The sequence below is a fragment of the Callorhinchus milii genome, unplaced genomic scaffold (assembly GCF_018977255.1).
Source record: "Callorhinchus milii isolate IMCB2004 unplaced genomic scaffold, IMCB_Cmil_1.0 Scaffold5, whole genome shotgun sequence".
In the NCBI taxonomy this organism is placed as follows: Eukaryota; Metazoa; Chordata; class Chondrichthyes; order Chimaeriformes; family Callorhinchidae; genus Callorhinchus; species Callorhinchus milii.
The window spans coordinates 18,795,668-18,823,210 of record NW_024704746.1 but is presented as its reverse complement, the minus strand read 5'-3'; the positions used below and the strand labels follow the sequence as shown (position 1 = coordinate 18,823,210).

Sequence of the window (27,543 nt, the reverse complement as noted above, 5' to 3'; positions counted from 1 at the left end):
GTTCTTAAACTTTGCTATAGCATATCACCCAATTAAAGGGTCCAATAAACTTTCAAAACATTTAAACTGTTAAGCAGTGGCAGCTTGTGAGGCCAGGGGAGGCACTTTGCATAGGAATTAAAATTGGCTTCTTGCATATGGCATGCAGGAAGTGACATCAACAGTAATCTGACATCTCAGAGGTCAACCACGTTTTCAAGCTTTATTTTAAACAGGCTCAGTTTATGTACCCATATCACCAGGTTATAAATTAGGTTGCCCTTTGAAAAGGCCAGCTTACAAAAGCGGGTTGCAATAGAATGGACACAAGTGCCTCCTTTGCTGAAATGTCGGTTTAGTTCAGGAGGCTGAGCTGCATTTACTCATTACCAAAAGAAGATCCTAGGATAATGTTACTGCTGTCGACGTTAATATGCATATGGATCAAAGGTAGTGCCGCTCATGTGAAATCTTGTTTCCTTAGACTACTTGGACTCAGTGAAAGCAAGATCTATTTTCCTTTTTGTATAGTCTCGGTTTAAATCAAATGGCCTCAAATGATGCATTTCTATGAATAAAACCAATATGTTTGTCTGTAATATTTTAGATGTGCCTAATTTCACAAATGCAAACAGCACAAAGCAACAAGAACATTCATTACCACTGAATGTCTTTTACACAACATAGAAATTGATGCTAGCAGTTTCTGTGAGTAATTATCAAAGTGGTTTAATATCAAAGTGAAAAATTAATCAATATAATGGGTAGTTAAATAGGACAAAACTCTGTGGAATACATTAATTTATTTAAACAGTTCTCAACAAAGTAATTTAAACAGTGTTTTTAAAAACAAGTCAAAAATCAAGGCATACATAAACATTAATTCAAAATCTTAGCTGTTTTTCAGCCTATATTCTACTTTGCCTGACAACTTGAATTACAATTTTAACCCTATCCTCACACACTGTATACAACTTGAAAAATGTTACGATGTGCAAGTACAATCTTTTGAGTTAATGTTTTCCTTTTTACTCGTATCTGGTAATATTCCTCACAAAAAGCAGCATGTCTAAAATTACATACAAAGCAAAAGCCATACATTATGAACTAGATTAGTCAGTTCCAGTTGTCTAACCGCAGATTTATAACTACGCAAATATCTTTTCTATTACATTCTAGGACTTTCACAGTTAACCTCTGAAAATATCAAAAAATCAGATAATTCGTACTTAGTAGTGGCTTCTTGAGAGATTAATCTACATCCCATCACCAATATTCTTATACTGGCTTGTTTCAGTGAAGTACAACAAAATTAATTGTGTGCTACACTTTTAAGTGAACTTTGAACTGCCAATTTATACTGATTTCACACTTTGAAAGCACATACATACTGAATATACAGAAACATGAAGACAGTTTTGTTTTTAATTTTTTTATGAAGAGTTATTTCTTTTAAACCAAATATTCCTAAAATTTAAACAGATTAGTTACATTTACTCAACTATATGGAAAATTAAGTGTGTAACTAATCTGTTCACAATATTGTATTTGTTTACCAGGAATTCACAGTGAAACAGACTTAAAAATGTTTTGTTGGACATTATTTAATTGTTTTAATTCCAATGAATTTTTTTCATTTAGTTAAATAGTTTCATGGGGTTATTCATGTAGGTAATTATACAAAGCTATGGACAGAAAACAGTTTCCTGTTAACTTCTATTTGCTTTTACTGGATCTAATGCCAGAACACATATTTGGGCTAGGTTCCAAGTGTTACTTCCTTATCTGCGCCATTTCCATCTCAACTTGTCTGGTTTTAATTAAATTATTTTTTGAAACAAAACACTAATGTTTCTCTTTGTACAATACACTGTTGTTTCTTCAAATCAAAAGATCATTTAGCACTTTGCAAAAGGTGCCACACTTTTTACAATCTCCTCATGCTCCTATATGGGAACGTCTGTCTCACGCGCACACCAACACATACATCTATTTGGTAAAAATCTATTTAAAGTGGACAATTCTTAAAGGTAAGAAATATTTATAGTTATTGGGTTTGAAAAAGGTAGGAATAGAAATTCCTACTTAAATAGAAATGTATTCATTGCAGCACTGAAAAAATCTACAATTAGGGTCACAGAATGAATACCGACAAGCATGTAAGAGGACAATATTTGCATTTCATGCAGTTTTAAGTATTCTGAAAAAACATCTGCATTTGCATTACTGCTTAACAAGATAAAAGTGCACATTGTTCAGGTTACGTACAATATCCACAAGAGTCAACATATTCCTATATTGACACATGAGGCCACATCAGAATACAGCACCAGTACAGCTATTCCGATTAAATCATAAGGTCATATTAACTAAAATATTATTTCGAAAAGTCAAACCCGGTAAGAGAAAAAATTATAAAATTCTAATTAAAAAAACATTCATTTCAAAAACAATTTTGTTTTAACCCATACAAATCTTTAGTATTAAAAACAATATAAATAGACTGAAATTTAGTTGCACAATTCCTCAAGTATTACAATACATTTATCTACTATATATGCCTACATCAGCAGCTGGAGTATCAAGAGAATAATACACAAATCAATCAAACCAATGAGCTGTCATGAGCCTGAAACACAGGAAAGCCTATGAGAGATGACTGGAAAAATGACAAGTCAGCAGATTTAGGCACTCTTCTGTTAAAACAGTGGATTTTAAGGCAGCAGATGTTCAGTGAAATAGTGGTAAAATTATATAGTTGGTGTTTCTTCAGAGCCCACGGTGCACTTTTTTTTTAAACAATCTATGGCAAATTGTCTCTGTCTTAGTGAACTCTTTCTGTTTTCCTGAAGCCAAATGTAGTTTTTGATTCATGCTTCCAATGACTCTTGGTTTCAGTTGATTGATTCAATACTCAAAAAAATTGCAGGCCAGAAGCAAGGAAGGAGGAGAACTTATATACTGTATACAGACAACAATGAACACTAGCACTTGGGAGATTTTAACTGCAGACTGACATTCGTCACGCTACAATAATCATGCAGTGTACAGGGTACAGGTAGCAGCACAAATGAAAATGGAATGGTACTACAGATGTGAAATGTTTTTCAAGGGGTGACATTGACTAACAGTGACAACATCAGTAAAACAGGCCAAACAGTGCAGTAGAAAAAATTCTGAAGTGAATATTTAATCTGACGTACAAGGCATGCAATAGCAAATTAGGGTGAGCATGTAGGATGGCACAGGCAGACAACACTAGGTTTTAAAAATATCATCTGATGGTCAAGCCATATATTGTATGTACTTTACTTTGGAGAGATTGAACTTTGGCAATGGTTAGACTTATGAAATACTATATTACTGATTTACCAGAGCACATGAATTACATTTAGAATGGCGATAATCATGTTAGTGACAAAATAAACCTTGATGCAAACATGCAATTTCCTCCTCCCTTTTCACCTACTAGCCTCAATTTTTCAACTAGTGTTCTTTCCCCACCCAAAAGAGCAGCTGCATGCAACTTCCTTCAATGCCTCGCCCAATGTTTCAAGAACCCACACACCAATTCAGGAACCTGCAGTCCAGAGGAAAGAAAAAGAAAGCACCATTACTAAATTCATTTGGACCAAAGGAAAAGAAAACTAAAGATAGAAATTTCAGAATTTTAGACAGACCCAATAACCCTTAAATTAAAGAAAGCATCAGATTGGCACCCAGGCTTTAAAATCAATGCAGTTTAAATTGGCTGAAGGCAGATTTTGTGTTAGAAATTCATAAAGTGTTACTCAGGTAAAAATCTCCAGACCATTCTTAGTTAAAATGTAGGTGAAATGCCTAGCTTTTGATGAATCATGAACATTAATACTTCAATGCACCCCTGGCATTCAAAGGTTATTTATTGCAAAACATAGTAAGATATTTAATTATTTAAATTTATCAATAAAACTGCCAAGGAACAGTATTAGATAACATACTGAAATTAATACAAATTCTGTGGCCAACACGTTACATTCCAAACATCGAAAAATCTATCATTAATCAATTAAAATATCTAGAAAACACCAAGAACCTTCACCTGTATAGATATTCACACAATTTAAAGCAACTGGAATGATAACAATTATTATTGCATCAAACAATATTAGGATTCAATGGTTTTCAAATACTTTTGACATACAATAACTCAGATCTGCCATATTCCAAATAACTAAAACAAATACAAAATTCAGTAACTTAAGTTTGGCTCACATGGTGAACAAGCAATTTAATAACAGGAACACGGAAAGAAAAAGGATTCATAGTCCTAATGTTTCAGTTAACTATTGAAATCCATTTTTCCTGCCCCTGTAAGCGTTTAACCACATGCAGGTTATATTTATATATAAGTCACTGCACCTTTACTGTTTTTCTCTAGAGTAATATCTATATACGACGTTGGCACATATCCTTCTTCTCCATTCTGTTTGCGAATTCTTGTCCAGCCATCTCCTTTATCTTCTTCAATAACATACATTACCTCTCCTTCTTGCATCAATAATGTTCCTTCATTTTGCCCTATGAAGGTAAAATAAATATTGACATCTACTAACATTTGACAAATCTTCAGATACAGCTGCAGAATTTATTTGGCTTAAGCTGCTCTATAGCAAGATCATCAAAAATGTCTGATGCAATTCTCAGTAGGCATGTAGAAAAGCTACTCTGGTTCATGCTCTGGAATGCTCTTCAGTTTTTAGTTTAATAGATAACAAAAAAATCACAACGGTCGGAAATCTAAAATAAATGCTTGAAATGCAAGAGAAGGTTGTGTTCTTACAAAATTTTAACCCATCTTTTTTCTTTTAGATGTTAATTCCAAATGCATTTTTCTAAAATTGTTCTAGTGCGCAAAGAATCTACATTTGCTGATTTTAAAAATATCTTCATTAAATGTTTTTTTTCTGCTGCCTTGTTTTAAACAATCCAGTCAGGAGAAAACAAGAGCAGTTTGAATGGACGTTGAACTATTTCAGTAAAACGAACAATTCTAATTAAACAAATTGATAAGTCACATTGCTTTAGCTGGTACTCCATTTTAACATAATGGTAATTGCAAAATATATTGTTAAAACCAATGCAGAAAACTCTTTCAAGATGTCATTTGATTGTAATAAGCTGACTGGCAGATATGGTTTTCATTGCAGAATTTTCAGAAACAAAACTGAGCATCAAAAGGTAATGCTATATCATTTGTGGAAATTTGGATAAGAAAATACTATGTAGCATGTGTAAAGTTCAGAGTAAACTGAAAATCTTACCATCAAATGGGTACAGTGATTTGCAGTGGCCAATAGCAGGGAGAGGCTCATCATCTTCAAATTCATCCTCAAATTCAGGGGCCTGGCGTGGGTCTGGATTTCTGTGATGCCCTTTTTGTTCCTGGTTTGCATCATCTGTGTAACTCCCTTCGGGGCTGATGGTAATCCAGTGATATGAAAAGGTTAATTACATTTTAAAACATTTAGTCAAGATTTGTTTTTATAAATGTCTGGGTTTAAATTAACTGGTTTAATTACATTCAGGGGCATTGATTACTCATTGGAGGGCATTTAGCTTTAATTACTCTTGGATGTGCACCAGAAGAAATCACTCACGGAAGTATGCACTTGCATTTTTATGGAGTCTAACATCAAAGATTGTTAAAGTGCTACATAGTAATTTTAACATGTAGTGAATTTTGCAACCAAAGACTTCACCTGGATTAATACAATTTCCTTTTTTTTACATTGGTTGCAGGGAGGTGGAGTTGACTAGGTACAAGCAGTTTTAATTAAGGTACACAACTACAATCACATATACTTTTGTTTAAACCATCCCTATGCCAAAAGTTGTTGAATGCATACATACCTTTCTCTTCCCGGCGTTCCATGATGATTAGACTCAGGATGGTCAAACGTGCCAGCACTTAACCTTCTATCTGTTCTTCCAGTTCCTCTGCCTTCAACTTCAGACAGCCATGACTTAAAAATATCAGTATAGCAACAGATTAAGACCCAAAGGGATCTATCAGTAGTATATTATATTAAATAAAATGTAAAATGTGCTCAGTAATATCAATAGAGCCAACAGATCTTCAAGATTCTTCCACCAACCACAAATTTCATATGTACATTTTAATGTTACAACTTGACTTGATCCATTTTGGCAATTAAGGCGGTTTGCAATCATCATCACCAGAGCAAAATGCGAGGACCAATATTCAAGCAGATATGATAAAAGAACGTCAACAAATCCTTGAGTTTTATATTGCCATTACATTTTTGATAAGACTCTCCTGTTTCAGTTGTTGGCAAGTATATAGTTTTAGATAGAGTGAATGAGATTAGACATGAATGAGGATACCTTGACAGTGATGTACCAATCGCAGAGTATTCAACTCTCAGAATAACTTTGTTTTAATGTATAGCAAGTCTCTGGTTTCCATTATTACCTCATTCTTCTGAACCTCCTGACGCAGTCTGTCAATGTTGCTCATGGTCTCTGTTATTCTTGGTGGCAAGCTGCCAGGATCCCCCATCTGAGGATTTCGTTGATAAACATCTTTCATTTTGTTTAATGCATCTCTGGAAAAAAAAACATGATGACGTTTCCTTTATCCAATGGTAACAATCCATTCACATCATGACTATATATAGATGAACGTGCCAGGTAACTTCACACCAAAGTTTTCACCTACCACACAACTATTTTATTTATTGTTTAGAAAACTCAAGTTGAATAATTTAGAATTGTACACCACCCTTACAATTTAAAATCGCAGCCGATATCTCCTGTATATGCACAACAGTTCATTATTTGCCCTCATACCTTTGGTCTATTTCTTTCTGCAACTCCCTATTAAGTTCATCAATTCTTTGCTGCAGTTTCTTTCGCCTCTGTTCTGGTGGCAGATGACTGAAGTCTTCCAACGGAGAACCCTGAAACAAAGATGAAATCAATGGTTACTCTGGTTACACAGAATAAGCGTAATAGTTATTGCACATCTTAAGAGCAAAATGATCAGTATGAATAGAAAGAACAGACTGCTCTAATCCTTATACTAATGCATTATGATTGAAAAACATTCCATTAGATATTCAATCAAAAATACTCTTTTTTTTACACATTCAGTTTCTATGTCTGAATAAAATTGTTAACGCTTTTGTTAAACAAGCAACTCCTCGAGTTTTACTACAATCAATTCACTATTAGCTTTCGACATTCGGACTCCTTTCCATTTTTCTCATGCTGGGTGTGGTTAGATGTTGACAGGTTATGCAACCTATGAGCAACATGCCTGATCCCATCCAGTTCTCAACCAAATTTTCACACGTGTGCACTTTAAAGCAGAGTTCACAGAATTAGTGGGACCCAAGCTAATGATGCCCTCCCTCTCTTCCACCAAAGCTAATTTGCAAGCTCTTGCTGCCAGCTGACAAAATCTGCTGAGACCAAGGCTCAAATCTGGGATCTTCAATTTCACAAAAAGGCAGCAAAAGTATATCATTCATTGTACGTCTTATTGGATCAATAAATTGCTTTATAAGAGCGAACATGCACGAAGAAAACATACTCATATGCTGGACCCAACATTAAGAGACATTATATATTGAAAAAACACAATATAGATGGATTATAATATACTGGGATGAAAGGGGGAGTAGGTGAATGTGCAAATGCAGAGTGTGAGGCTGGGTAATTTAGCTCAACCTTTGGAAAGGAGGTAGCTAGGGGTAGCTAAGTCTGCATACCTAATAATGTCAGTTCAATACACACATTTTAAAAAAAAGTTAATTTAATAGGAAAATAAATAAAAAATTTCCAAGACTAATGTTATGCAGGTATTCCTAGACTTCCTAGAATTCCTAGCATTTAATATATGGGATAACCTACTTAACTCTGAATCAAGATGATATGCAACTCCAGGGTTGGACATCATTTGCAGGAAGTTTGACATCCTGAAAATTTCCTGTGTTCTTCCTGCCTACTGGATGGCAAGCTATATATAGGCTTTGTGTTGGGGGTGGGGGGAAGGGGGGGTGCTGAAACCAATAAGAGAATGGTTTAAAGTGAAAAACTAATTTTCACTTACAAAAAAAACACCGTGTATAGAACCTGCCAGAAATGGATAATACCAAAGATTCGCATGCGTTGTTTGTTTAGCAAAGGGTATGTGGGTTGGAGTGGAAATGGAGAACAGTACAGCAAATGCTCTAAGAAAACATTTCAACAAGTACATTTCTTGCAAATAGTAAAATCACACTATTCAAGAGTTAGAAAAGGTTCAACGGCCTAGAAAACAAAAGGTTATTTTTTTTAAAAAAAAGCACAACCATAAATATTTTCATTATAGAGTACTACAGTTTTTAAAAGATTATGTTGTTCAATGTGGCGCTTACCAGCTTTATTGAAAGCTTCTCAGTTCATATGAAAAAGAAAGGAATTATTATAAACTGTCTATGCTTACACCAATTAAAATAGTATGCAAGCATTTAAATAGCATCAAACACATTTAAGCTGCTGCATCCCTACATAAGTTCAGTTTCTAAATAATCACTAAGTGTACTGCAGTGAATTTTGAAAGGTGACAAATTAATCACTATAAATGTACAAGGAGGTTCAGTCATTTAGATGCAAACATTATTGCATTATGACATCCAAAATAAACTTGTTCTTTTGATTTCCCTTTTAATGTTAAAAACAATGCTTCATGCAAAATACTACAGTATTGTTCTTTATGATAAGACTCTTTAATCAAAGAGTATCTAAAGTGATCATAACGTACATAAATAGCATTCAGACTCAATGAATGCTGATTTTCCATTCAGAGAATATCTCAGCAGGATCGATTCCCTTGCTAAGGCAAGCTGGCTTCAACATGCATCATCAGAAACTCAAAACAATAGTAGTAGTCAAAGATATTAAGAGAGTATACCATATCCAAGAAATGAGAATTAAGACTGCTTTTGTACTTTTGAGTTTTGTAAGGTACACCCACAGTACTGCACAATATTGATTATGTAATATTTTCCACAAGGAGCAAGAAGGAATGCTGCAACTTTAAATGTCACAAAATTCAACACTGCAGACATGTTTCAAAATCACACACAGACTTCAGCACAGATATTCAACATAAAAAAACCTCTAAGTATTTATGCAGAACTTTCATTCAATTAATAAGTTGGGAATCCATAATGGGGGGGTGGGGGGGCTAATCATGGTAATCATTTGGTAGTCATGGCCTTGATAAGAATTTTTTTCTTGTATTCTTATTTAAACACACAAAGAGGTGGTGGGGAAGATGTCATGATCAATATGGTTCCAGTATATGGTCTAGAATATGGTCACCAAACTCAAAAATGTGTGACCTGGTCAATTTCCCCTCATTTAGATGTTAATCTCTCTATCTAAACATAAATGCAAATATAATGGTCATCCGCTTTATTTCTGAGCATTTATTTCTATATATTTCTAATCTTAAAATGCTACAATTCCTTGCAATAACAATAGATCTGAACGCCAAGCACATAGAAGTGCGACAATAAAGGATTCCATATACTTATACTCTTTAGCACTCTGAGACACTGCTCTGCATGGAGGGCGCTATATAAGTGCAAGTTGTTGTTGTAAGAGATATTCTTTATAATATTCTGTTCACACCAAAACATTCTTAACAATAACAGAAAATTCCTCATGTCGCAAATCATGCAACTCCATTAATGTAGCATAAAATACAAACACACACAAAACAGCATCAATCAGAGTAGAGCGGCGCTTAACTGTTTTGAAATGAAGCCATCAATAAAAAAGGGCTTTTATGGTTAGGAGTGAAATGCAAATAGTTGCACCTGCAACTCTGTCCATTACAAAAAAATGCATTGCAAATCTAAGTGTGTATTTGAACTCTAAAATATCAAGTCACTGTATAAAGCAGATGGTTTGGATCAGTGGAGTTTAAACATACAATAGATAGTGGTAAAATAGTCACATACAAAGTTTTATTTACTGATGAGCTAACCATGGAAGCCCCAATAGAAAACTCCACATCTATCAGCCACATGCTGCAATGTAAACTGTCCACATAAACCACTTACCCCCCTTCTGAAGTTCTTGAAAGAAGGAATTCTGGGTTTCACTGTCTTTATCTCATTCACACAGTAAGACAGTGGATCCCGATAGAACTTGGGAGACTGAAGCCCATAAAAAACAAATGATGAGCAAGAACTGGTAGGGGACGAAAGGGATTGGTGGATGATGTAAAAAAACAAAACTAAAAAAAATTTAAACTTTTGATATTGGCACTCAGCACACATCCCTCTGGCAACAGTGTTATGTTTACATGCACTGTGATTACAATGCAATTGTTTCTAGGCTATACTGAAAAAAATCACTATTAAACAATTTAGAAAATAATTAGATAAGGAAGAAGATAAAAAGGCACAAGGTAAATGGTGCTATATGTTCACGAAATTGCAATATTTCAGATGGATGTGTGTTGGGTGACATAAAGAGTGAGGCCAAAATAAAAACAATGATCCCCTACCTTTACAGCCTACATTTCTAGGCACTTACCATCAACCAAATTAAAATATCGAAGGACCACATGTATGTCATATATTGTTGCACTGACGAGGGTAAACTGCTTAGGATTGTTTGTACCCAAATCACCGTGATGTCTTGAAGAATCCCAGTCAGAATAGCATGCAGATCTTCACTAAATCATTTATGCTGATAAACAAAATGAACCAATTCTTGTTCCACAGTGAAATTCTAAATGAGTTGAAACTCAAGCTTAACCAGAAACAATATACTTCCAATGAACAGGGAAAAACTAATGGATCAGAACTTAATTTAACTGTAGAAAATGACTGAATGGAAAGTATTCTTATTTATCAAAATCAATATTCATTTGAATCGGGTGAGAAATTTGGTTTTAGATGCATCACTCCACCATAATTGTAGAAAGAGTCGCTTCTTTCACAAACAAATGACTTTACCTTGTTTTTCTTTCCAAAGAGCCATAGCTTTCCCTTGGATTTCCCCACAGTGTGTTTCTGGTCGGCCTTTATTTCGTTTCTTTGCGCACTCAGACTGCCATCCGATACTGTCCTATAAATGTTCTGACTGAAATCTTCAAATGGGAAATCTCCAGGAATTTCAAAGCCCGATTTAAAAGATTCTATCACTATCTGGCTGTCCTGTGAAGGCAATTGTTCAAGTTAAATACATCTTAACCACCTATCGTTTCAAAAAAGAAAACACAAAAAAGCATTCTCATATAGAACTTTTTTCCTGCAATAGCAAAACTATGTAAATAAAACATAGAACTTTGGTCACATTTGTCAACAGTAACGGGAGGAAAACCCTTTTAATTTCTACTGGTAAAACGTAAAAAGGATATGGCTTCTTATCTCACCCCAATGGTCAATAATAAAGACACTGAGGACTGTTTGCTCGTTTTCCTTGCTGAACTGGAGAGGGTAATACAAATTCACCCATCTGTCTCTCCCTGATAAAGGGCTTCTCGCCAACTAATCCACTAAGCTGAGGTAAATTGTATAACCTTACTGCCTGATTACCATAGTAAAAAAAGGACTCGACTTAAGTGAAAAAAGCATTAAAAAATGTTTTTTTTTGAACCATAGCCGTTGAAAAGTCAATGTTTTAATTATAATTTTGCCTTTTCTGTTTCACCTTCCCACCCTTTGTAGCTTTTTAAAAAAAAACAATTTTAACAAGAAAGGGAAGCAGTCTATGTCAAACAACCATCAAACCTGCTGTTCAGATTACACTGAAAAGATAGCACTTCCTTTTTATTTAGTTATTTTCTGTACAGTATTGTAAATGTTCTGAGATATTAATCTTCCATTCATCTTAAAGATTCCAAAGATTAACATCTCCCTCCACTACCTCCAAGAAACAAAGAAAAAAATAAGAAAAATTAAGAAAATAAATGTGTATTGCTTATTTCTGCTGGAAAATATATCCTCCAGTATTTTGTGCGCCCAAGAGATTATCACATTCTCCTCAGACTTACGCAATACTTACTTTCCGTTCATCCACAGATTTTGCTGCATGGATCATTCCTTCTAAACATTTATTAATGATCGGAATAACTCTACGTTCAGCCTCAGCAAAGTATCTGTAACACTCAGCTAGTTTTTCAGTTTTTCGCTCATCCATGGCTTGTAGATTCTGTAAAATTAATAGCAATGTCTGTTTAGAATGTCCTGTAAACAAACTCAGTTAAAATTCAGTCTTGGCTTACTTACCAGTTAGAACACATGCAAGTCAAAATACTTAATATATTTTATAAATCCATCCACCCTTCCCATGCAAATCTAATGGAAGGTAATTTAAAATGAGGTTACCTTAAAAACCTGAGGCATGATGAATTGGAAATGCTTTTGTTGTTCATTGTTGAAATTTTGTAGTTGAGCAGCATATTCATTTTTACATTCATCAGCCGCGTGGGTACGCACGTGTAACTGTTGTTTAGCCTTGGAATTCAAAAAGTAAAGATACTCACATCTGTTTTCCATCTCAAATCTGCATTTCTTACAATTCTTTCCTTTTTTTGCTGTCAGTCACTCATCCATTTACAGTAAACTCCTGATAACTTCACCCTGGCTTAACTTGTCCCTGTCGGTTAAGTTGTCACGCTGTCAATATCCTAGCCGCATTGATTTATCTATTTATACATGTGCCTAACTCGGCACTGACCTCTTTTCCCGGCTGGAGATCGCAAGTTGGGAGTAGCTGAAGCTTTTCCAGAACAATTTTATCCTACTTATTGAGATGTGATCTAGGTCCTGATTTTTCATATCCAAATAATAGCTTCAATTTGTAAATGATCCACCCGTGTTTTACATTAGCTATGAACTAATGAAATTCAAATACATGCTTATGACAGATTAAAGGGTCAAATGGTATCAGGATTCAAAACCACACTGAACACAAATGGAATACGTCAAATAAATTAATCATTGCACACCCTCACATTCTACATACACGTTTGTCATTTCAGTTTTGTTAAAACTACAAAAAAAGGTTTATCTACAAGACTGAAACTAATTCCAATTTTGAAACAATTTCAGACAGAAATAAAGCATTTGTAGAACTGTTAAGATTCCAACCTTCTCAACATCTGCCTTTGTCGCATTGTGATCGCTGTCTAGTCTTTCATAGCCTAATTGTGCCTTTTCCGTTTCCTTGCATTCTCGTTCAAACTTCCTTTTACTCTGAAAGAAAAAGAAAAGTTTGACCACAAAATTCTTCAAAATTAAGGCTTTAAATCAACATTTAAGATCTTTTTGCTATCTTCTTGTGAACACATGGTAGTGGTTAATTCTTAATGAATAGCAAAGAATGTAGGACATGCCTAGGCAAAAATATTTTAATAAAGCAAGAATGCTCAATAATTTAAATTATGCATGGTTTTGGCACATGCTCTATCATTACAAAATAGAAGACAAGCCAAATAACAAAAGTTTGTATTTAACATTAGGGGCTTAAGAGTTCAGCCAAAATGGTCTGAAACAATGTCTCATGATTTTGATCCTGCTGGCTACCTTAATCTGACCTGTATTAATTTAAAGCCATCTTGAAAATCCAATGTATTATTATTTTGCTTCCTGTACAAAGTAAGAAGTGTAAGGTAGTAATTTATTGCAAATAATTTAACATGAATTGTATACAATGACAAGTGCTAGAGCCACAGTAGTCTCTTGACTGTGTTTCTTAACGTGATGCTCCAAAAACTCCAAATTATCGAGAAAAAAATTTAAACTTGCATTATCCATCTGTTTCCAGCAAGAATCAAGATATTGCTGTGCCTTGCGTCCTTCCTGAAGATGCTGTCAAAAATAAATAAGTGAGGTTAGCATCTATATGTGATTCATTCTAGGTCTACCTTGCTTCCAAGGGATGATACCTCTGATTACCTAGACTAAGTTTCAAATTTTAGAATTATATATTCCTTCTTGCACCTTTCGTACTTCACTTCAAAACTGATTTCAACTGAACTACAGAAAATCATTACTTAAGGAATATTTAATGCACCCAAGAGATGAAGCAGGAGGCTGACCTAAATTAAACATTCAGTGCATTCTTTTTATCATAGTTTCCTTTTGTTCTGTCAATAATACCTTTTCTAACTTCATAGCAACAACTCAAGACACAGAAAGGGAAAAACAGCTACTGAACACTAAATCTACTGGATGTGGACTTATCTGGATAAATGTATAATTCATATTTGAATTTCTGTAAAGTCAAAATGAACAAGGAAGACTGGAAAATCTTTCTAGTAGAAAATCTTTCTAGTATGAATTCATTCACAAATTTAAAATTTTAAAAATCTAAGAGCACCTAAATTATACAGTGATTCTGAATTCACCTTTCAAACATAAGACATATATCAGGCTATTTTCCTTGAAACTATACTGTAAAAATAGAGAACAAGAGTACAAATTGAAGAGATTATAAGAAACTAATTTTCCCCAATCTTTTCTTCTCCCTCCATATAAACACACACACACGCACACAGAATGAAATAAACAGCCAGCAAAAGCAGTTAATGCTGTCAATTAACTGTTGCCAAAAGAGCTGAATAAGCATCTGTTTAAGAACATTTAAGGTTAGAAGGATAAGCACAGACACAAATGATCAAATACTCTGAGTAGGGAATATGATGGTTCATGCACCACTGGGACTGGTGGGAAACAACATGTCAGAATTATAAGGGTTGGTTTAAAAACTGGATTAATATTCTTGAGTTTTGCTTTATTATCCTTGGGAATCAGGGAAGACGTTTCACAGAGTTTTGGGGACGTTTACCTGTGGTTGCTTGCCTCACCTCAAGAGACTGAGGGGTTGGAGCAAAGTCCATGATAGAGCAGATTGTACATGGTCTGCAGAGAGAATGGTCTTAATGGCCTTTTTCTTTTTCCATGCTTGCTTAAGTTGCTCTTGCACAAAACACAAAGAAGTTTGGGATGTAGATGTTTTGATGCAGGTTATAAGCTATGCGTTCGCTTAATTTTCAATCTGTTGAATGGTTTGGTTGTGGATGTTTTTACTGCAGAATGAACATTTAATATTTTTGGAGCACACTATTCACCTGCCATTTATTATGATATTCCACACTCCACAATTTTTTTTCATTTATGTAGAGCCTTTCACAGTGCAAGGATATCCAAAAGAGCTTAACAGAACAGGCTGGGCATCTGAATTGGGGACAGGAGCCGGAAAGATGAAGAAAAATGCGGTCAAATGGAATTGCCTGTGTTTTTTTTGCAGAAATCACAACGGCAAAAGTCACCAAAATTAGCACATTCTGAAGAGGATATTCAATAGCTAACCATGAATGAGTCAAAACCACATAAGGAATGCTGATGACTCAAATCAGGGGTTTAGAATCTTTGCCACCAAATGATATTCCACTGAGTAATCCACTTTCCTTCATAATCAAAAACATCTCTTTAGCAGCAGGCTTAAAATTAAATACATCTTCTGCAGTGGGCACTATAATTGGCCTCAGAGTGCGCACCCTTAGAAGGGAAGAAACAGATGAGAATTCCTATTTCTGATGGCTACCAATAACCCTTGCCCAGATACTGTTCGCGTGTATTCACAACGGTCGAAGCTATTTCCCACAATAAAGTAGCCTACCAACACTTAGCAATTAGGTTCAAACCTAAAGAATGGCAACTGGCAGGGAAAATCAGACTTTCGTACAGTTTGAGCTACTGCTTTCGGGACAGGGAACAATTGTGTATCAAAATGTGCTCGTCAATCGCTCACAGTGATTTTTGTAAATGTGAAGGACTTTCTAATACTCCTCACCATTAGGGTTTGGGTTTTTTTTAACTTTTCAAAGTCGTGCAGCCACCATACAGATAATTTTTCAAACACCAATGCATTCTAAACAATTGAACTTAAAAACCTACCATTTACAATAACTTAATTGTTGGTCAGCTAGTAAATAATTTCAACTCTGTAGCTATAAGATGCAAACTTCTTTAAATGTTGTGTAAAACAAAGTTTGCACTTCCTTTTGAAATATGTACAACATAGTTTTTATTTAAAAACAGGTTGAAAAAAACTTGTATTTTAATACATTAACATGGTGACTGGACTGCTGCCGAATGGAAACTCAGTAAGCACTTTATATCTTCAAAATACATTAACCAAAAAAAGGAAAAAATTAAGTGAAAGGGGAATACTTACTGCTTTCCGTTCCGTTTTGAGGTCCTGAGTATACCTCATGATTTCTCCATAGACACTGTGGCCTATCTCTTCAGCAACAACTTCACGTTGACCTGCATAGTCATTGAGCTCACTCAGCACATGAAAGAAGGCTTGACATGCAGTAAACCTGCAGAAACAGTAATAATTAAATTTTAAAAGAAAAGGGCAATTCTCTATTACAGAACTGGTACAGATCTGTATAAAATCAAGAAGAATCGAAAACTAATTTTGCCCAATTTTAATAATTCTGTCATTGTTAATGATAAATAAGTTCCATAATCCCTTATATTGCAATTTTCTCTAGAGAAATTGTGGAAAATAATTTCATGCAATTAATTTTTATTTGAAATTAAATTCAGCACGTTGTTCCAATTCACCAATAGAGCCTATTTCCGATATTATGGTTTAGCAAAAATAATTGGGGATATCAACACTTTCTGTACATGAAACGCTCCTGATTTAATAGTGAATTCAATTGTGAAGAACTGAATTGAATTTGTGACTTTGAAATGTGAAATATAGTTCTCCACTGTTAAAAAAAAGTTTACTTGAAGCTATTAGCCTCAAAAAATTAAAAAAATTTCTGTGTATGAGATTTTGTTGCAAAAAAATTATTTGGTCATCATTATTAGTCTGGTCTTTACCTGGGTTCCTCATCTTTGTTGGAACGCTTGGGAAAGTATTTCTTATAAAGATTTCTGTAGAGACAAAAAAAATTGAAAACGTTCTTGAAATGCACCTATACAAATCAAGTCGTTGAAAGCATTAATAGTCTGTATCAAGCCTGAATAGATCAACTACAGGTAAAATCTGTGAACCCCAGAATTTGACGAGATGTTATTGCCAAATAGGGAAGAAAAATACGCTTGCAAATCCTAGCTTGTAACGAGTCGGAAATCCATTTCAAGCTAGTCAACTTTATAAAACCAACAAATTTGAAAATAATACTTCTAGAAACTATTCCAAGAAAACAAGCATTTTCCCCCCAATACCAGCAGCCTCTTGTGCAGCTGTGCTTCACCTTTGGACCCAAAAGCAAAACAACCAGAGTGCTGTCAGTATTAATATAAAGTATCATTCTGGTTTCCCCTTGGAGCAGTAAAACTGCTGCGAGGGAAATTGTGCTTGATCTACAATACAGACATTCACCAGTACAGTAGACAGCTTTATTATTTTCCCTGAGACTGAAATTAACCTTTTTGTTCACTTTTGATACCTGCTTTGGGAAAAGGGAGATTATCTGGTTTGAGACCAAGGTGAAGGGAGGAACTAAAATTGATTCTGGTTGATACTATTTAATCTTTAAAATTCACTACAACAAACAGAAAATAAGTTTCTCTCATCCACTATGAACCGTAACATTCACAATTTTGGGGGAAATCAAATGCAAGGATTGTTATTTTAATCACACTCTTTTGTTCCCAACAGAATTTGTGATCTTTTTCCCACAATTTTATTGAACTCAGCTTCTTTATCACAACAGCAAAAACAAAGCTCAACTCATTATCATTCCTATGGTGTTGTCGCTAAAGGTGCGAACTGTTGTGGAACTGGGCAACTATCCACATTGTTCCAGAATGAATGATTTTATGCTGCTATGGAAAATTTAACAATCCCTTCCCCTTTACTTTTCTTAATCTGGTGATAATTCAAGCACTGCAAGGCCACACATTTAACTCAGAACCAATCCACTAAACAATATTTATGAATACTTTTATCATGAATAATTGCCCTTTCCTTTCCCAACAGAGAGTGATCTGTGAACCTTTGTCAAACTTATTGACCGTGAAGGACTCTGTGATGTTTATGCAATGCCAACACACATTACGTAGATTGTGGGGGAAGACAGGCTACACCATACTAATGAGTTCTTATTTTCATCTGCACAAGCATGGATAGTGTGGTATTGGAGGAGAGAAATAAAATAACTTATGCAGAAGACGACTACAAAAGCTTCAAAATGAAATTCAGATTTAACAAAAGGAATCTGTTGCATTAAGGTGCACTAAGATATTAATATCGTACATTAAAAAATGGATTTGGTTTACTAAATTAACCTGCTCTAGCTGATATCAGGGTGCTCATTGTACAAACTTGTCATTTCAAAGTTCCTGTCCATCCAAAAGGCAAACACTTAAAATAATTTCATAATTTAAAAAAATTCTAGACTAAATCTCATGATATGATTTTAAGCAGAAAAATCATATTATATTACGAATAGTTACACTTAAAGGCATGTAGACAAAGATTTTTATACTTTATGGGAAATAGGTGCTGCAAAACTAAAATCTGAATTATTATGAAAAAAAATCCTCACATTGTAGTGAATAAAAATAAGTAATATTCAGCAATATATCTTACCTTAACTGTTTTGCATAGCTTTGTTCTATGTCTAGTCTCTCCTTCACAAATTTTGAATATCTTTCCACGAAATCTATTCCCCATTGTGTGTGTTTCTCTATATTGTCAAACTGATCCTAGAAAAAAAATAAAAAGGGATGTTAGTCAAAGGTAACATTGTATGTTTGATTTTAGCTAAACTATTAAGAAACTTAACATTCAATTTAAAGGGAAATCTCATTTAGTGTAGTATTATGGCTCTATGGATGTTAAAATAAGTCAACAGTGCACTGTTCTAGGATTGTTTCTGTAGCAAGTCAATGTGCACAATGGTACATTTTTAAACTCTTTTTGTTCCAAGTCATCTTAGTTAGAAAAGGATGAACAAATGGTCATTTTTTGGCAACCAGCAAGGGGCCACATTAAGTGTGACAGGAAGGAACTTACAATGCCCAGAAATGGAGCAATTATCCTGTTCCTAACAGGACATTATCAAAGCCCTAAAGCATAGGAACGGATGGGCATCCTAACCTCATTAAGAATACATCCAATGCATCAAAATAGATACATTAATCTTCTTACTTACACAACTTATGGAAGTGCACCTCGAGAAAAATGCTTAGCCACTCATTTTCTTCAACCAAAGTTAAAAGTACCATTATTCATTTCATTCTCTGTAAATGACAATATCCTTTTCAAAGAAGTCAACACTCAGCTGATAAAACAAGGAATGAATGAGTGACTGTAGGCAGGTGCAGACAAAACCGGACAACCTGAGAACATGTGGCACTTTTTCCTTCAGTGATAAGACAAGCCAATGTCTCAATCAAGAATGAAGTTTACAACCCATTTCTGTTTCAGAATGATATTAGTTGTCTTGGCTTGTTAGTACCAGATTTACAAGTCACCAACTGCTTAAACTAGGTTCTCACGCAAAGGACTTTGTCTAAAGACATGCCTGTCATGAAATTGCCACTGCATCCAGGGTGGTGAGCGATAAGCCAATGTATCTCTTATCAATCCCTATCGCTTCATAGCCATTTCTGGTTACAATAAATCACTTTCACTGCTTGGTGCTGGGCTTTGCAAATGTGCTAATGTAAACGCGTCCGTTGCATGTCCAGGAACTCCAAACCATGAAGGAGAACGGATTGGACATGCCCAAAATAATGCAATGAATTAGGACTTTGATAGCATTAAAGATAAGCGAAAATGGCCAGAGTGCACAATCGTGATAGACAGTGTCCAAGCATAAATTTGTATCCACAAAATAAACAAAATCCACAAACTATCCAAAACAGTTAAATTTGACATAGAGTTTGAACACAAGTCATGTAGTTAGCGACAATCACCATAGGCATGAAGAAGAGTAACTCAATTTCCACATGTGGAAAAAAANTTCAAATGCTAATTGCCTGCTGTAGATTTCCAGCATAAAGTCTTTTCAAAGAAGATGCCAATGTAATGCTAATGAGAAAAAAAATCAGACATAAAGGAATACAAATGCTTGGATTGTGCCAAATCACTAGAACACTGTTCAGAAAAGGACTTGGAAATAAAGCTTTATAAACAGATAAGATGACATGCAGCTACAAGTGGCTTTTGAGATACAATATTTTGAAAGTGCAACAATAACCAGTTTTCAATGTTGCTATTGAAACATTTGAACAAAGCAAAATTACACTGAATCCCAGAGATGTGTTCAGATTTTGGCTCAAGTGTCTTATATCCAAGTATTCACAAATCAATGGCCGGAAACCAAAGCCAATGCTGAATCAATTGGAATGTTTAACCTAGTTATTATGAAGAACAAATTAACTTTAATACTTAACCAATATAGGCTCATTTTTTTTGAAATGTGAATTAAAGTTATTATTCATTTAATACAGCAAAAGCTATAGAAATATTATAATCAATTCACTCCAAGATTCCTATAAATCCCACTCAATGACTAGTCACAAAGAGAAATGTGAATCACTTCTCAAAAGATCACAAATTAGGGATTCAGTGTTCCTTTATGTAACTTGATATAAATTCAGTGTTCTTTTATGTTAAAGATCTTGTATCTAACTTGGCATTACTGTTAGAGAATAGCCATTTGTGGCCAAACCATTACAGGGAGGCCAAGACAGTTTTTTTTAATATGGAAAGAATATGCTTTGACATTAAGTCAAACATTTAGAGTTTCTAAGTAGGTACAAACAGGAGGCCAGAACGAGCCGAGTAGAGGCAGTGGGAAGTGGAGTAAGCAGATCAGATAGGTAGGAAGGTGCAAGGGTATGAAGTGATTTGAAAACAAGTGAGAGGATCTTGAAATCGATCGGTTCGGTAATGGAAGTCGGTAGAGCCTGGTGAGGACTGGTGTAATGGGGGTCCGGAGTTTTGTGAGGGTGAGTATCCGGGAGGCGGAGTTTTGGATTAATTGCATTTTCTGTATAGTGGAGCAGGGGAGACCAGCGAGGAGAGCATTGGAAAAGTCCAGCTGGGAAGTGACAAAGGCATGGACGAGGGTTTCAGCTGCGTTGGTTTTGAGGTACAGACAGGGGTAGGTAATGTGAAGGAGGTGGAAAAAAGCGATCCTGCTCAAGGAATAGATGTGGGGTAGAAAGTAAAGCTCATTCATGAATGATGCACAACTACTTGCAATTAAACTAATTTATTCAATACTCATTATACCACATGATTTATTTTTCAGATCAACATTTAATATACTGAGTTTACTAGCACTGTTTTTCTCTCACGAGACGCCATAAGTGCTCCACAAACCACACCATTTTGTAACTTCTACCAAAGGATTGGACTTGTTCGCCAATTGGATTAAACTCAAATTTCAGGAAGTACTGTATTGGTTACAGAAATGTAAATCACACTTACACTTAGCAGATCTGACATGCTAAAGATTAAGTTAATTTTATTAAAATATTAAACATGGACATGATTTAAAATCATCACGTGACTGTATCTCTTTCTTCTGACTAATGGAAGCTTTCAATTAGCAATGGATGTGACCTAATGCTTTTATTGTGTCTGGCAGCATCATTCTAATCTCAGTGGAAATGCAATTTCTGGATAATTGAATTTAATGCCCCGCTTCAAAAGGTTACCTCACTTACACTTCTGAGAATTAGTCCAGTTTCAACTATATTTTGGTTTAATATAAAATGCCTTAAATTGAAGAGACATGCCGAACAACATTAACATTTATGGTTAGTTGTCCTCGCGAGTAAGTATCTGTGCATGGTGAGGTGGGGGAAGGGAGGAGGATAAAAGAAAAAAACAGAAGTCTAATATTAAAACAATTCAAAAACCATACCTCACTACTTTAAGCCACCTACAATTTTAAATTCAAAACTTCATGAACTCAATTTAATCCACAAAATCTGTGACGAATTAAAAAAAATTCTGATCACCACTTATAGTGAGCTTGCAAATTAAAACATATGGACCGACCGGTATACGACTACAAAATTAAAATGTTATTTATGCTCACAAGTCAGTTATGTATTTTCTTTGACCATAAAATGAACCATTTTCAGCAATGCATTTTGTGATTAGCGGCAGCCACCAACATCCTGCATTAGACCAATTAAACAATTGTACCTTCTGGTTATTACAACAGGCTTCAAAATAAAAATATCACCAGCTGTTCCCAAACTAACTTCACTCAGAGTAGGTCCTTTCTGTATCTTTATCACTTTATTTACATGGATGATTTGTAGAAATATTGCAAAATCCAAAGGTCGTATTGTGTCAGGAATGAAATTACACAGCAGCTTAATATTGAAGCCACTCTCTTGCTGTTCATAAATAAGGAATGAGATGATCTCATCCAGAAGAACCCCAGGGACCTGCATTGTGTCTTGGCTTACCACATCTCAGACAGCACAAACATGGCAGAAGAGTTATTAACAAAATAGAATTCTATCAAATTATCTGAAAATAAGGTACTAAGATGAACAATACAGAGAAAGAAGTTGTAAACTTCTACCTCAGACTTGAAATAAACTTGACATTCCATTTTTCCATTTGTACAACCCTACAATCCTTTGGAAATGAACAATTTTTTTTCATATAATCTCTATCCTTCCAACCCTTAAAAATATATTCTCAAATATGGAGTGTGCTCCTGTCCCCTGATACATTACCTCATTGGGGGAAAGGAGGTCAGTTCCACTTCCAGCAGCCAATGAATGACTAAATATTAAAATATTTCTCCAGATTGAACATGATCCTCTAAGACTTAGATAATTTCCCATTGTGCTTCACTCTGAATCAAACAGGTTCACTTGCCACCAGCTCAGCAGATTGCATTAGTGCAATGCTCTTTGGAGTAAGCCTAGGAGCTTGTCCACTCCTTGATGTCACACAATTTCTGTGGTGCAACTGAGAGGGTAAAGACCTGGACCTAGTTCATTAGATGCTTGCATATACTTTTGGGTTTAACGCAGAACTTTCTCTGGCTATATAATCTAAATTTAACACTGGTTCAAAACATGCACATTGCTTAGAGTTCTCGCTCCCTCCTTTAATGTGTTTATGTTTTCTGAGCTCATGGAGGTAAAGAATAAATATCCTCACAATAGTAGTCTGATGTTCTCTTTACGGGACAGGGAGGGTTTGTGACTGTTAGTCTGGCCAATGATTATCCATGCAGTGGCAGCTCACAAATCATAATGGTGCGATCAATAAAACACTGTGACAATAGGCTCACGCAAACAATTACACCAGTTCACCAACCATCAAGGCCATACACAAGCTGCTCAACAAGACTCATTCACTCTTCATCATGCTTCATCACATACAAAAAGAGGTTTGTGAATATGCAAGAACTGAACAAATAATTGCATCAAAATCACATGGAGAGTGTACTATTTTATTGCAAAGTCACGAGTGACAGGAATGGGTTCATTGAGTTCAGGCTGTTCATTTCCTGGTTTGTACAATAATGGGGGAACAACTACGTGAATAAACTAGGAGACAGGTATGCTGATCCGAATGCTACTTTGTCAAGTCAAGTGTAGTATTAGAGTAAACATTATATATTAGGGAAATGGATCTGTACAGAATCTGTAAGAGAGTTAAAGACTGGTATTCATTTACTGATCAATTTCCTAAGACCTTTGATAAAATTACTGAGGTGACGATGTAAACACTGGAGTAAATACAATATTTTAAGAACCTGGCAATTCCACCCCCCAAGCATGGCATGTTTAAAATAAGTAGAATTGAGGAAAGTTCATCAGCCAATGAAACCTTCAAAAGAACTGTAAACTCTCTGTAAATGAGAGCCAAATCTCCTTTACCCTTTTACTTCAACACAGCATTTTCGATTTCTAACACATAAACAGATAGAATAGATTCTGAAAGATTAGGAGAAACTGATTTAGTACAAGCATTAAATACATATCTGTAATAGAACGATACATTGTCTTATAATACAACATTGATTAATAAAAACACAGCTCAAAAATAAAGCTTTGAATGATGGAAATCTGAAATAACAGAAAAGGTTAAAAATACTGTACTGCCCAGTTCCCTATCATTATGTAATTCAAGTTCATCCAAGTTTATTAATTGCCCAAACTGATAAATATTTTTCATCTAATACACATAAAAACTGAAGTCCTATATAAATCAGCGAGGTAAAATGTTAAATTTCATAGATTTACAAGACCCTGGATCAAACTTTAGCATTACAATAAATTCCAACAGTAAAAACCTTAAATGCTTGAGGAAGATACTTATGGTGATAGGAACCAGGTGCTTCAGCCAAAGCAATCCTTGGAAGCTACTCATCAGGATAATTTTAATACAGATATTCAAGGAAGCATTTCAGCTAATTGAAAAAATCCACTATGAGAAAATTAAAATACTAGACATTACATTAGAATAGTCTTCAACTAAAATTGACCTAGCATCCCTAGAATGGTCAGGAGAATAAGCAGATGGGAATCCTTCTTTTGATTATTAGTATTTCTGCTTTGTTCGATGCATTTATATTTTTGTTGTAAAAAATGATTGCTGAGAACATTGTCAGGGTAATGAACAGTTATTGGGCTCACCAGTCGGGGAGATGATTGAACTTCTGTAGATATAGTCATTAGCTTAAGAGTACTTCAGAAACAATTTCGTTGGTGGATTTAGTTCTGTCACATTGTCAAGTTTAATCATTTTTCCAAGCCATTACCAGAGACGATGTCATCGAGAAAGCAACCAACAAAGTGTTCAGCAAACCAACAGAACAGAAAAGGGCAGTAGAGGGAATCGGAATGCACAGAATACATTTCACTTTCAGAAGGCATCTCAAAAGATACTCGCTTCACTTAGTTAATGGACCTAGTAAATATTAGAATTTGTCAGAAGAAGTTTTAAAAAAAATTATACGTCAAGGATTATACTTCAAGGTCCCAAGGTGACAAAACACCTGCGTAAGACTGTCATTGTTGACTACGTGAGTTCTAAGTCCCGACATGAAACTGCAGCCTTCTGACTCAAGCGATGAGTGCTACCAAATAAGCCAGTACAGTAGGAGAGAGAGGTTTGTCTACCGAATTATACCACTAGAGCATAAGAATAATTTTACTATTGGAACTATTATTATAAGCTTTACTATTAGAAAATATATGCATCAATTATACATAAACGTTTCAAACTCACAGAAATCTTATATCTACCTTCACCAATTCAAGATTGTAGCTATACTGTGAGAATCAATACTGTCTTCTCCCAATTCTGCAAATGATAGTGAGCACTTCAGATTTCTTGTACATGGTGCATACCTTACATTCTAAACACCTGGAAAATTAAATTTCACAAGGTTTTCATTTATATAGTATATATGAATAGTTAAAATAGATACTATTGGATGTGCATCAGTATATTGCTCTGAAGCATTTAAAAAAATTTTCTGATTTCTATACACACAAACCAGCATTTTCCATATTCAATAAAATGTAACAAATACACAGAATATGCTTGTAATTTTATGGGGTCTTGATTTCTGCCAAGGTTGCAAAAAAATCTATTCAATGTAAAATTAAGCAACACAATTCAAACAGGAGTTAATCTTTTATAACAGTAAAGACTATATAGAATCTTTGTTATTCACAAAAAAAACAAAGCAATTTGCAACACTAAATATACTTTGTCACCCTTCCATAACAATTCCAATTCCCACTGCATACTTTTCAAATAAAACTGCATTTTCCAAGCTTCCAGGAAAGCGTAGGAGCAATGACCTAATTCTATAGATGGATTTTTACTTTTACTATTGGAATATAATCCTTGTCCATCTATCTCCTTATTGAATGCAGCAATGAAAACTTCTAGTAGCCAGTCTGCAATATCTGAAATAAGTCAAATATTAAGTGCCTAGGCTGGTTAATAAAGCAGAACTCAAAGTAATAAAGGGTTCAGTAAACTGGAATTCAATTTTACAGAAATGCACTATATAAATGTAATTTCGGATTGTACATGGAATGAATATGAAAAAAATTAATTGATACAAAGTTATCACAATTGTTCCAGTATTCTTATGGATAAATCTGGAAAATTGTAATGTACAGGTTCAAAAGGATCATTGAAGCCCATCCAGACAGTGCCATTTTAAAACCATTAAAAACCCTACACTTCTCTATATCTCATTCATTAAAATTATCCTAATCTATACTATATTTCATACTTCTCTAATCAATTTCTTCAATTAATAGCTATCTATTTTTAAATTTCCTGACACAATCTGACTATCTGCCTCCACCACTTCTCTAGGTAGTGTTCTAATTCAGCACTCTGAATAAAGTAATTAAATATAAACTGCCTATATACCTTCTCTCAGTGAAATGACTGTAGAAATGATAAGTTGGTTAATATTTATCAGAAAAATACAAAACGTTACAAAAGACTGCGAGTGTGCTAATTAAACTGAAGGAAAATTACCCTTTTCAGGAATCTGCAAAGAATACTTGATTAAGAGTTATGAATTCTGCTAATATGTGGTATGGACAAACACTTCCAGACAATTGCAATTTTTAAAATGTAAATTAAGATGTGTAAAACGGAACAATTTTAGATCGTTGTCAGCAGGCTACATTGTACACCACCAACATTATAGCAAATGTTTTTAAAATCACAGTAGGCAGGTCAGTCCTCCTGCAAACGCCCTTATGAGAACTGGTGTTGCTTAAAGACGTGGAAAATGGGAGAAAAGAAGGAAAAATTATGAGCTCTTGCAAATGCCACTTAACTGATTAAAAGGTGGCCAGCACACATGGAAGCGAGTAAGAGGAAAAGCTGAAGATAACCATTCCAGATTTATGTATGGTAAACAGAAAATGTCTTTGTAAGCCCAGACAAAGAGCTCTTTGTGTCATGATCTTGCATACATTTAGTCAAATACTGGGGCAGATGTACAGAATTAAAACCAACAGCCTTCAGAATCACTGGGCAAAAATGAAGATGGGAGAAAATAGCAAAGCTCATACAACTACTTAGACCAGCTTTGCAAAACTTATAAAGTATGTTTTGGACCTCGAAAACAGCTTTTAGATAATGTCCTTCAGATGGACTAAAGAAACGATCTACATTTATTTTAATCACATGGGTAGGACACAGTTAGCTGATTTGATGAATCATCCATCAAACATGAGACCCATCTGGCAGCCAGTGCAGGCAGCCGATCACTGGAACCTTCTCATCTCAACATGTTGAAAATAAGACTTCCAATCTGCCCTCAATTTAAACCTCGGTAAATTTGAAGAGCCCACTTGGTTTATAATGTGTTTCAATTCCCTTTTTGGATACAGAACAATGGAAATTTATAAAGCAGAAGAAGGTTGTTCGGTCTATTGTGCCTGTGCCAACTCCCTCAAGAATAATCCTTTCAATCCTACTTCCCTGCCCTTTCCCCAACACCCCTGTAAACAACTCTTTTTGAGCTAATCAGTCTAGTTCCCC

The 27,543-nt window shown here is 34.9% G+C and overlaps 1 protein-coding gene across 2 annotated transcripts in view; it reads right to left on the bottom strand.

The window, feature by feature from the left end:
- Positions 1-767: 767 nt before the first annotated feature.
- The window catches only part of fnbp1l (formin binding protein 1-like), a 35,950-nt gene continuing 9,174 nt past the window's right edge, over positions 768-27,543 (bottom strand). Inside the window, exons 2-15 of one of the 2 annotated variants that reach the window (XM_007887138.2) lie at positions 18,613-18,728; positions 16,896-16,949; positions 16,231-16,378; positions 13,797-13,859; positions 13,140-13,244; positions 12,375-12,503; positions 12,052-12,198; positions 11,001-11,201; positions 6,832-6,941; positions 6,455-6,587; positions 5,872-5,984; positions 5,283-5,437; positions 4,381-4,539; positions 768-3,559 (exon numbers count right to left, since the gene is read on the bottom strand). In XM_007887138.2, coding sequence (XP_007885329.1) covers positions 3,552-3,559; positions 4,381-4,539; positions 5,283-5,437; positions 5,872-5,984; positions 6,455-6,587; positions 6,832-6,941; positions 11,001-11,201; positions 12,052-12,198; positions 12,375-12,503; positions 13,140-13,244; positions 13,797-13,859; positions 16,231-16,378; positions 16,896-16,949; positions 18,613-18,728 — 1,641 coding nt within the window. In that variant the 3' untranslated portion in view covers positions 768-3,551. Of the gene's footprint in view, positions 4,540-5,282; positions 5,438-5,871; positions 5,985-6,454; positions 6,588-6,831; positions 6,942-11,000; positions 11,202-12,051; positions 12,199-12,374; positions 12,504-13,139; positions 13,245-13,796; positions 13,860-16,230; positions 16,379-16,895; positions 16,950-18,612; positions 18,729-27,543 lie in introns of both variants that reach the window. The other variant, XM_042334823.1, reaches the window with a different exon arrangement.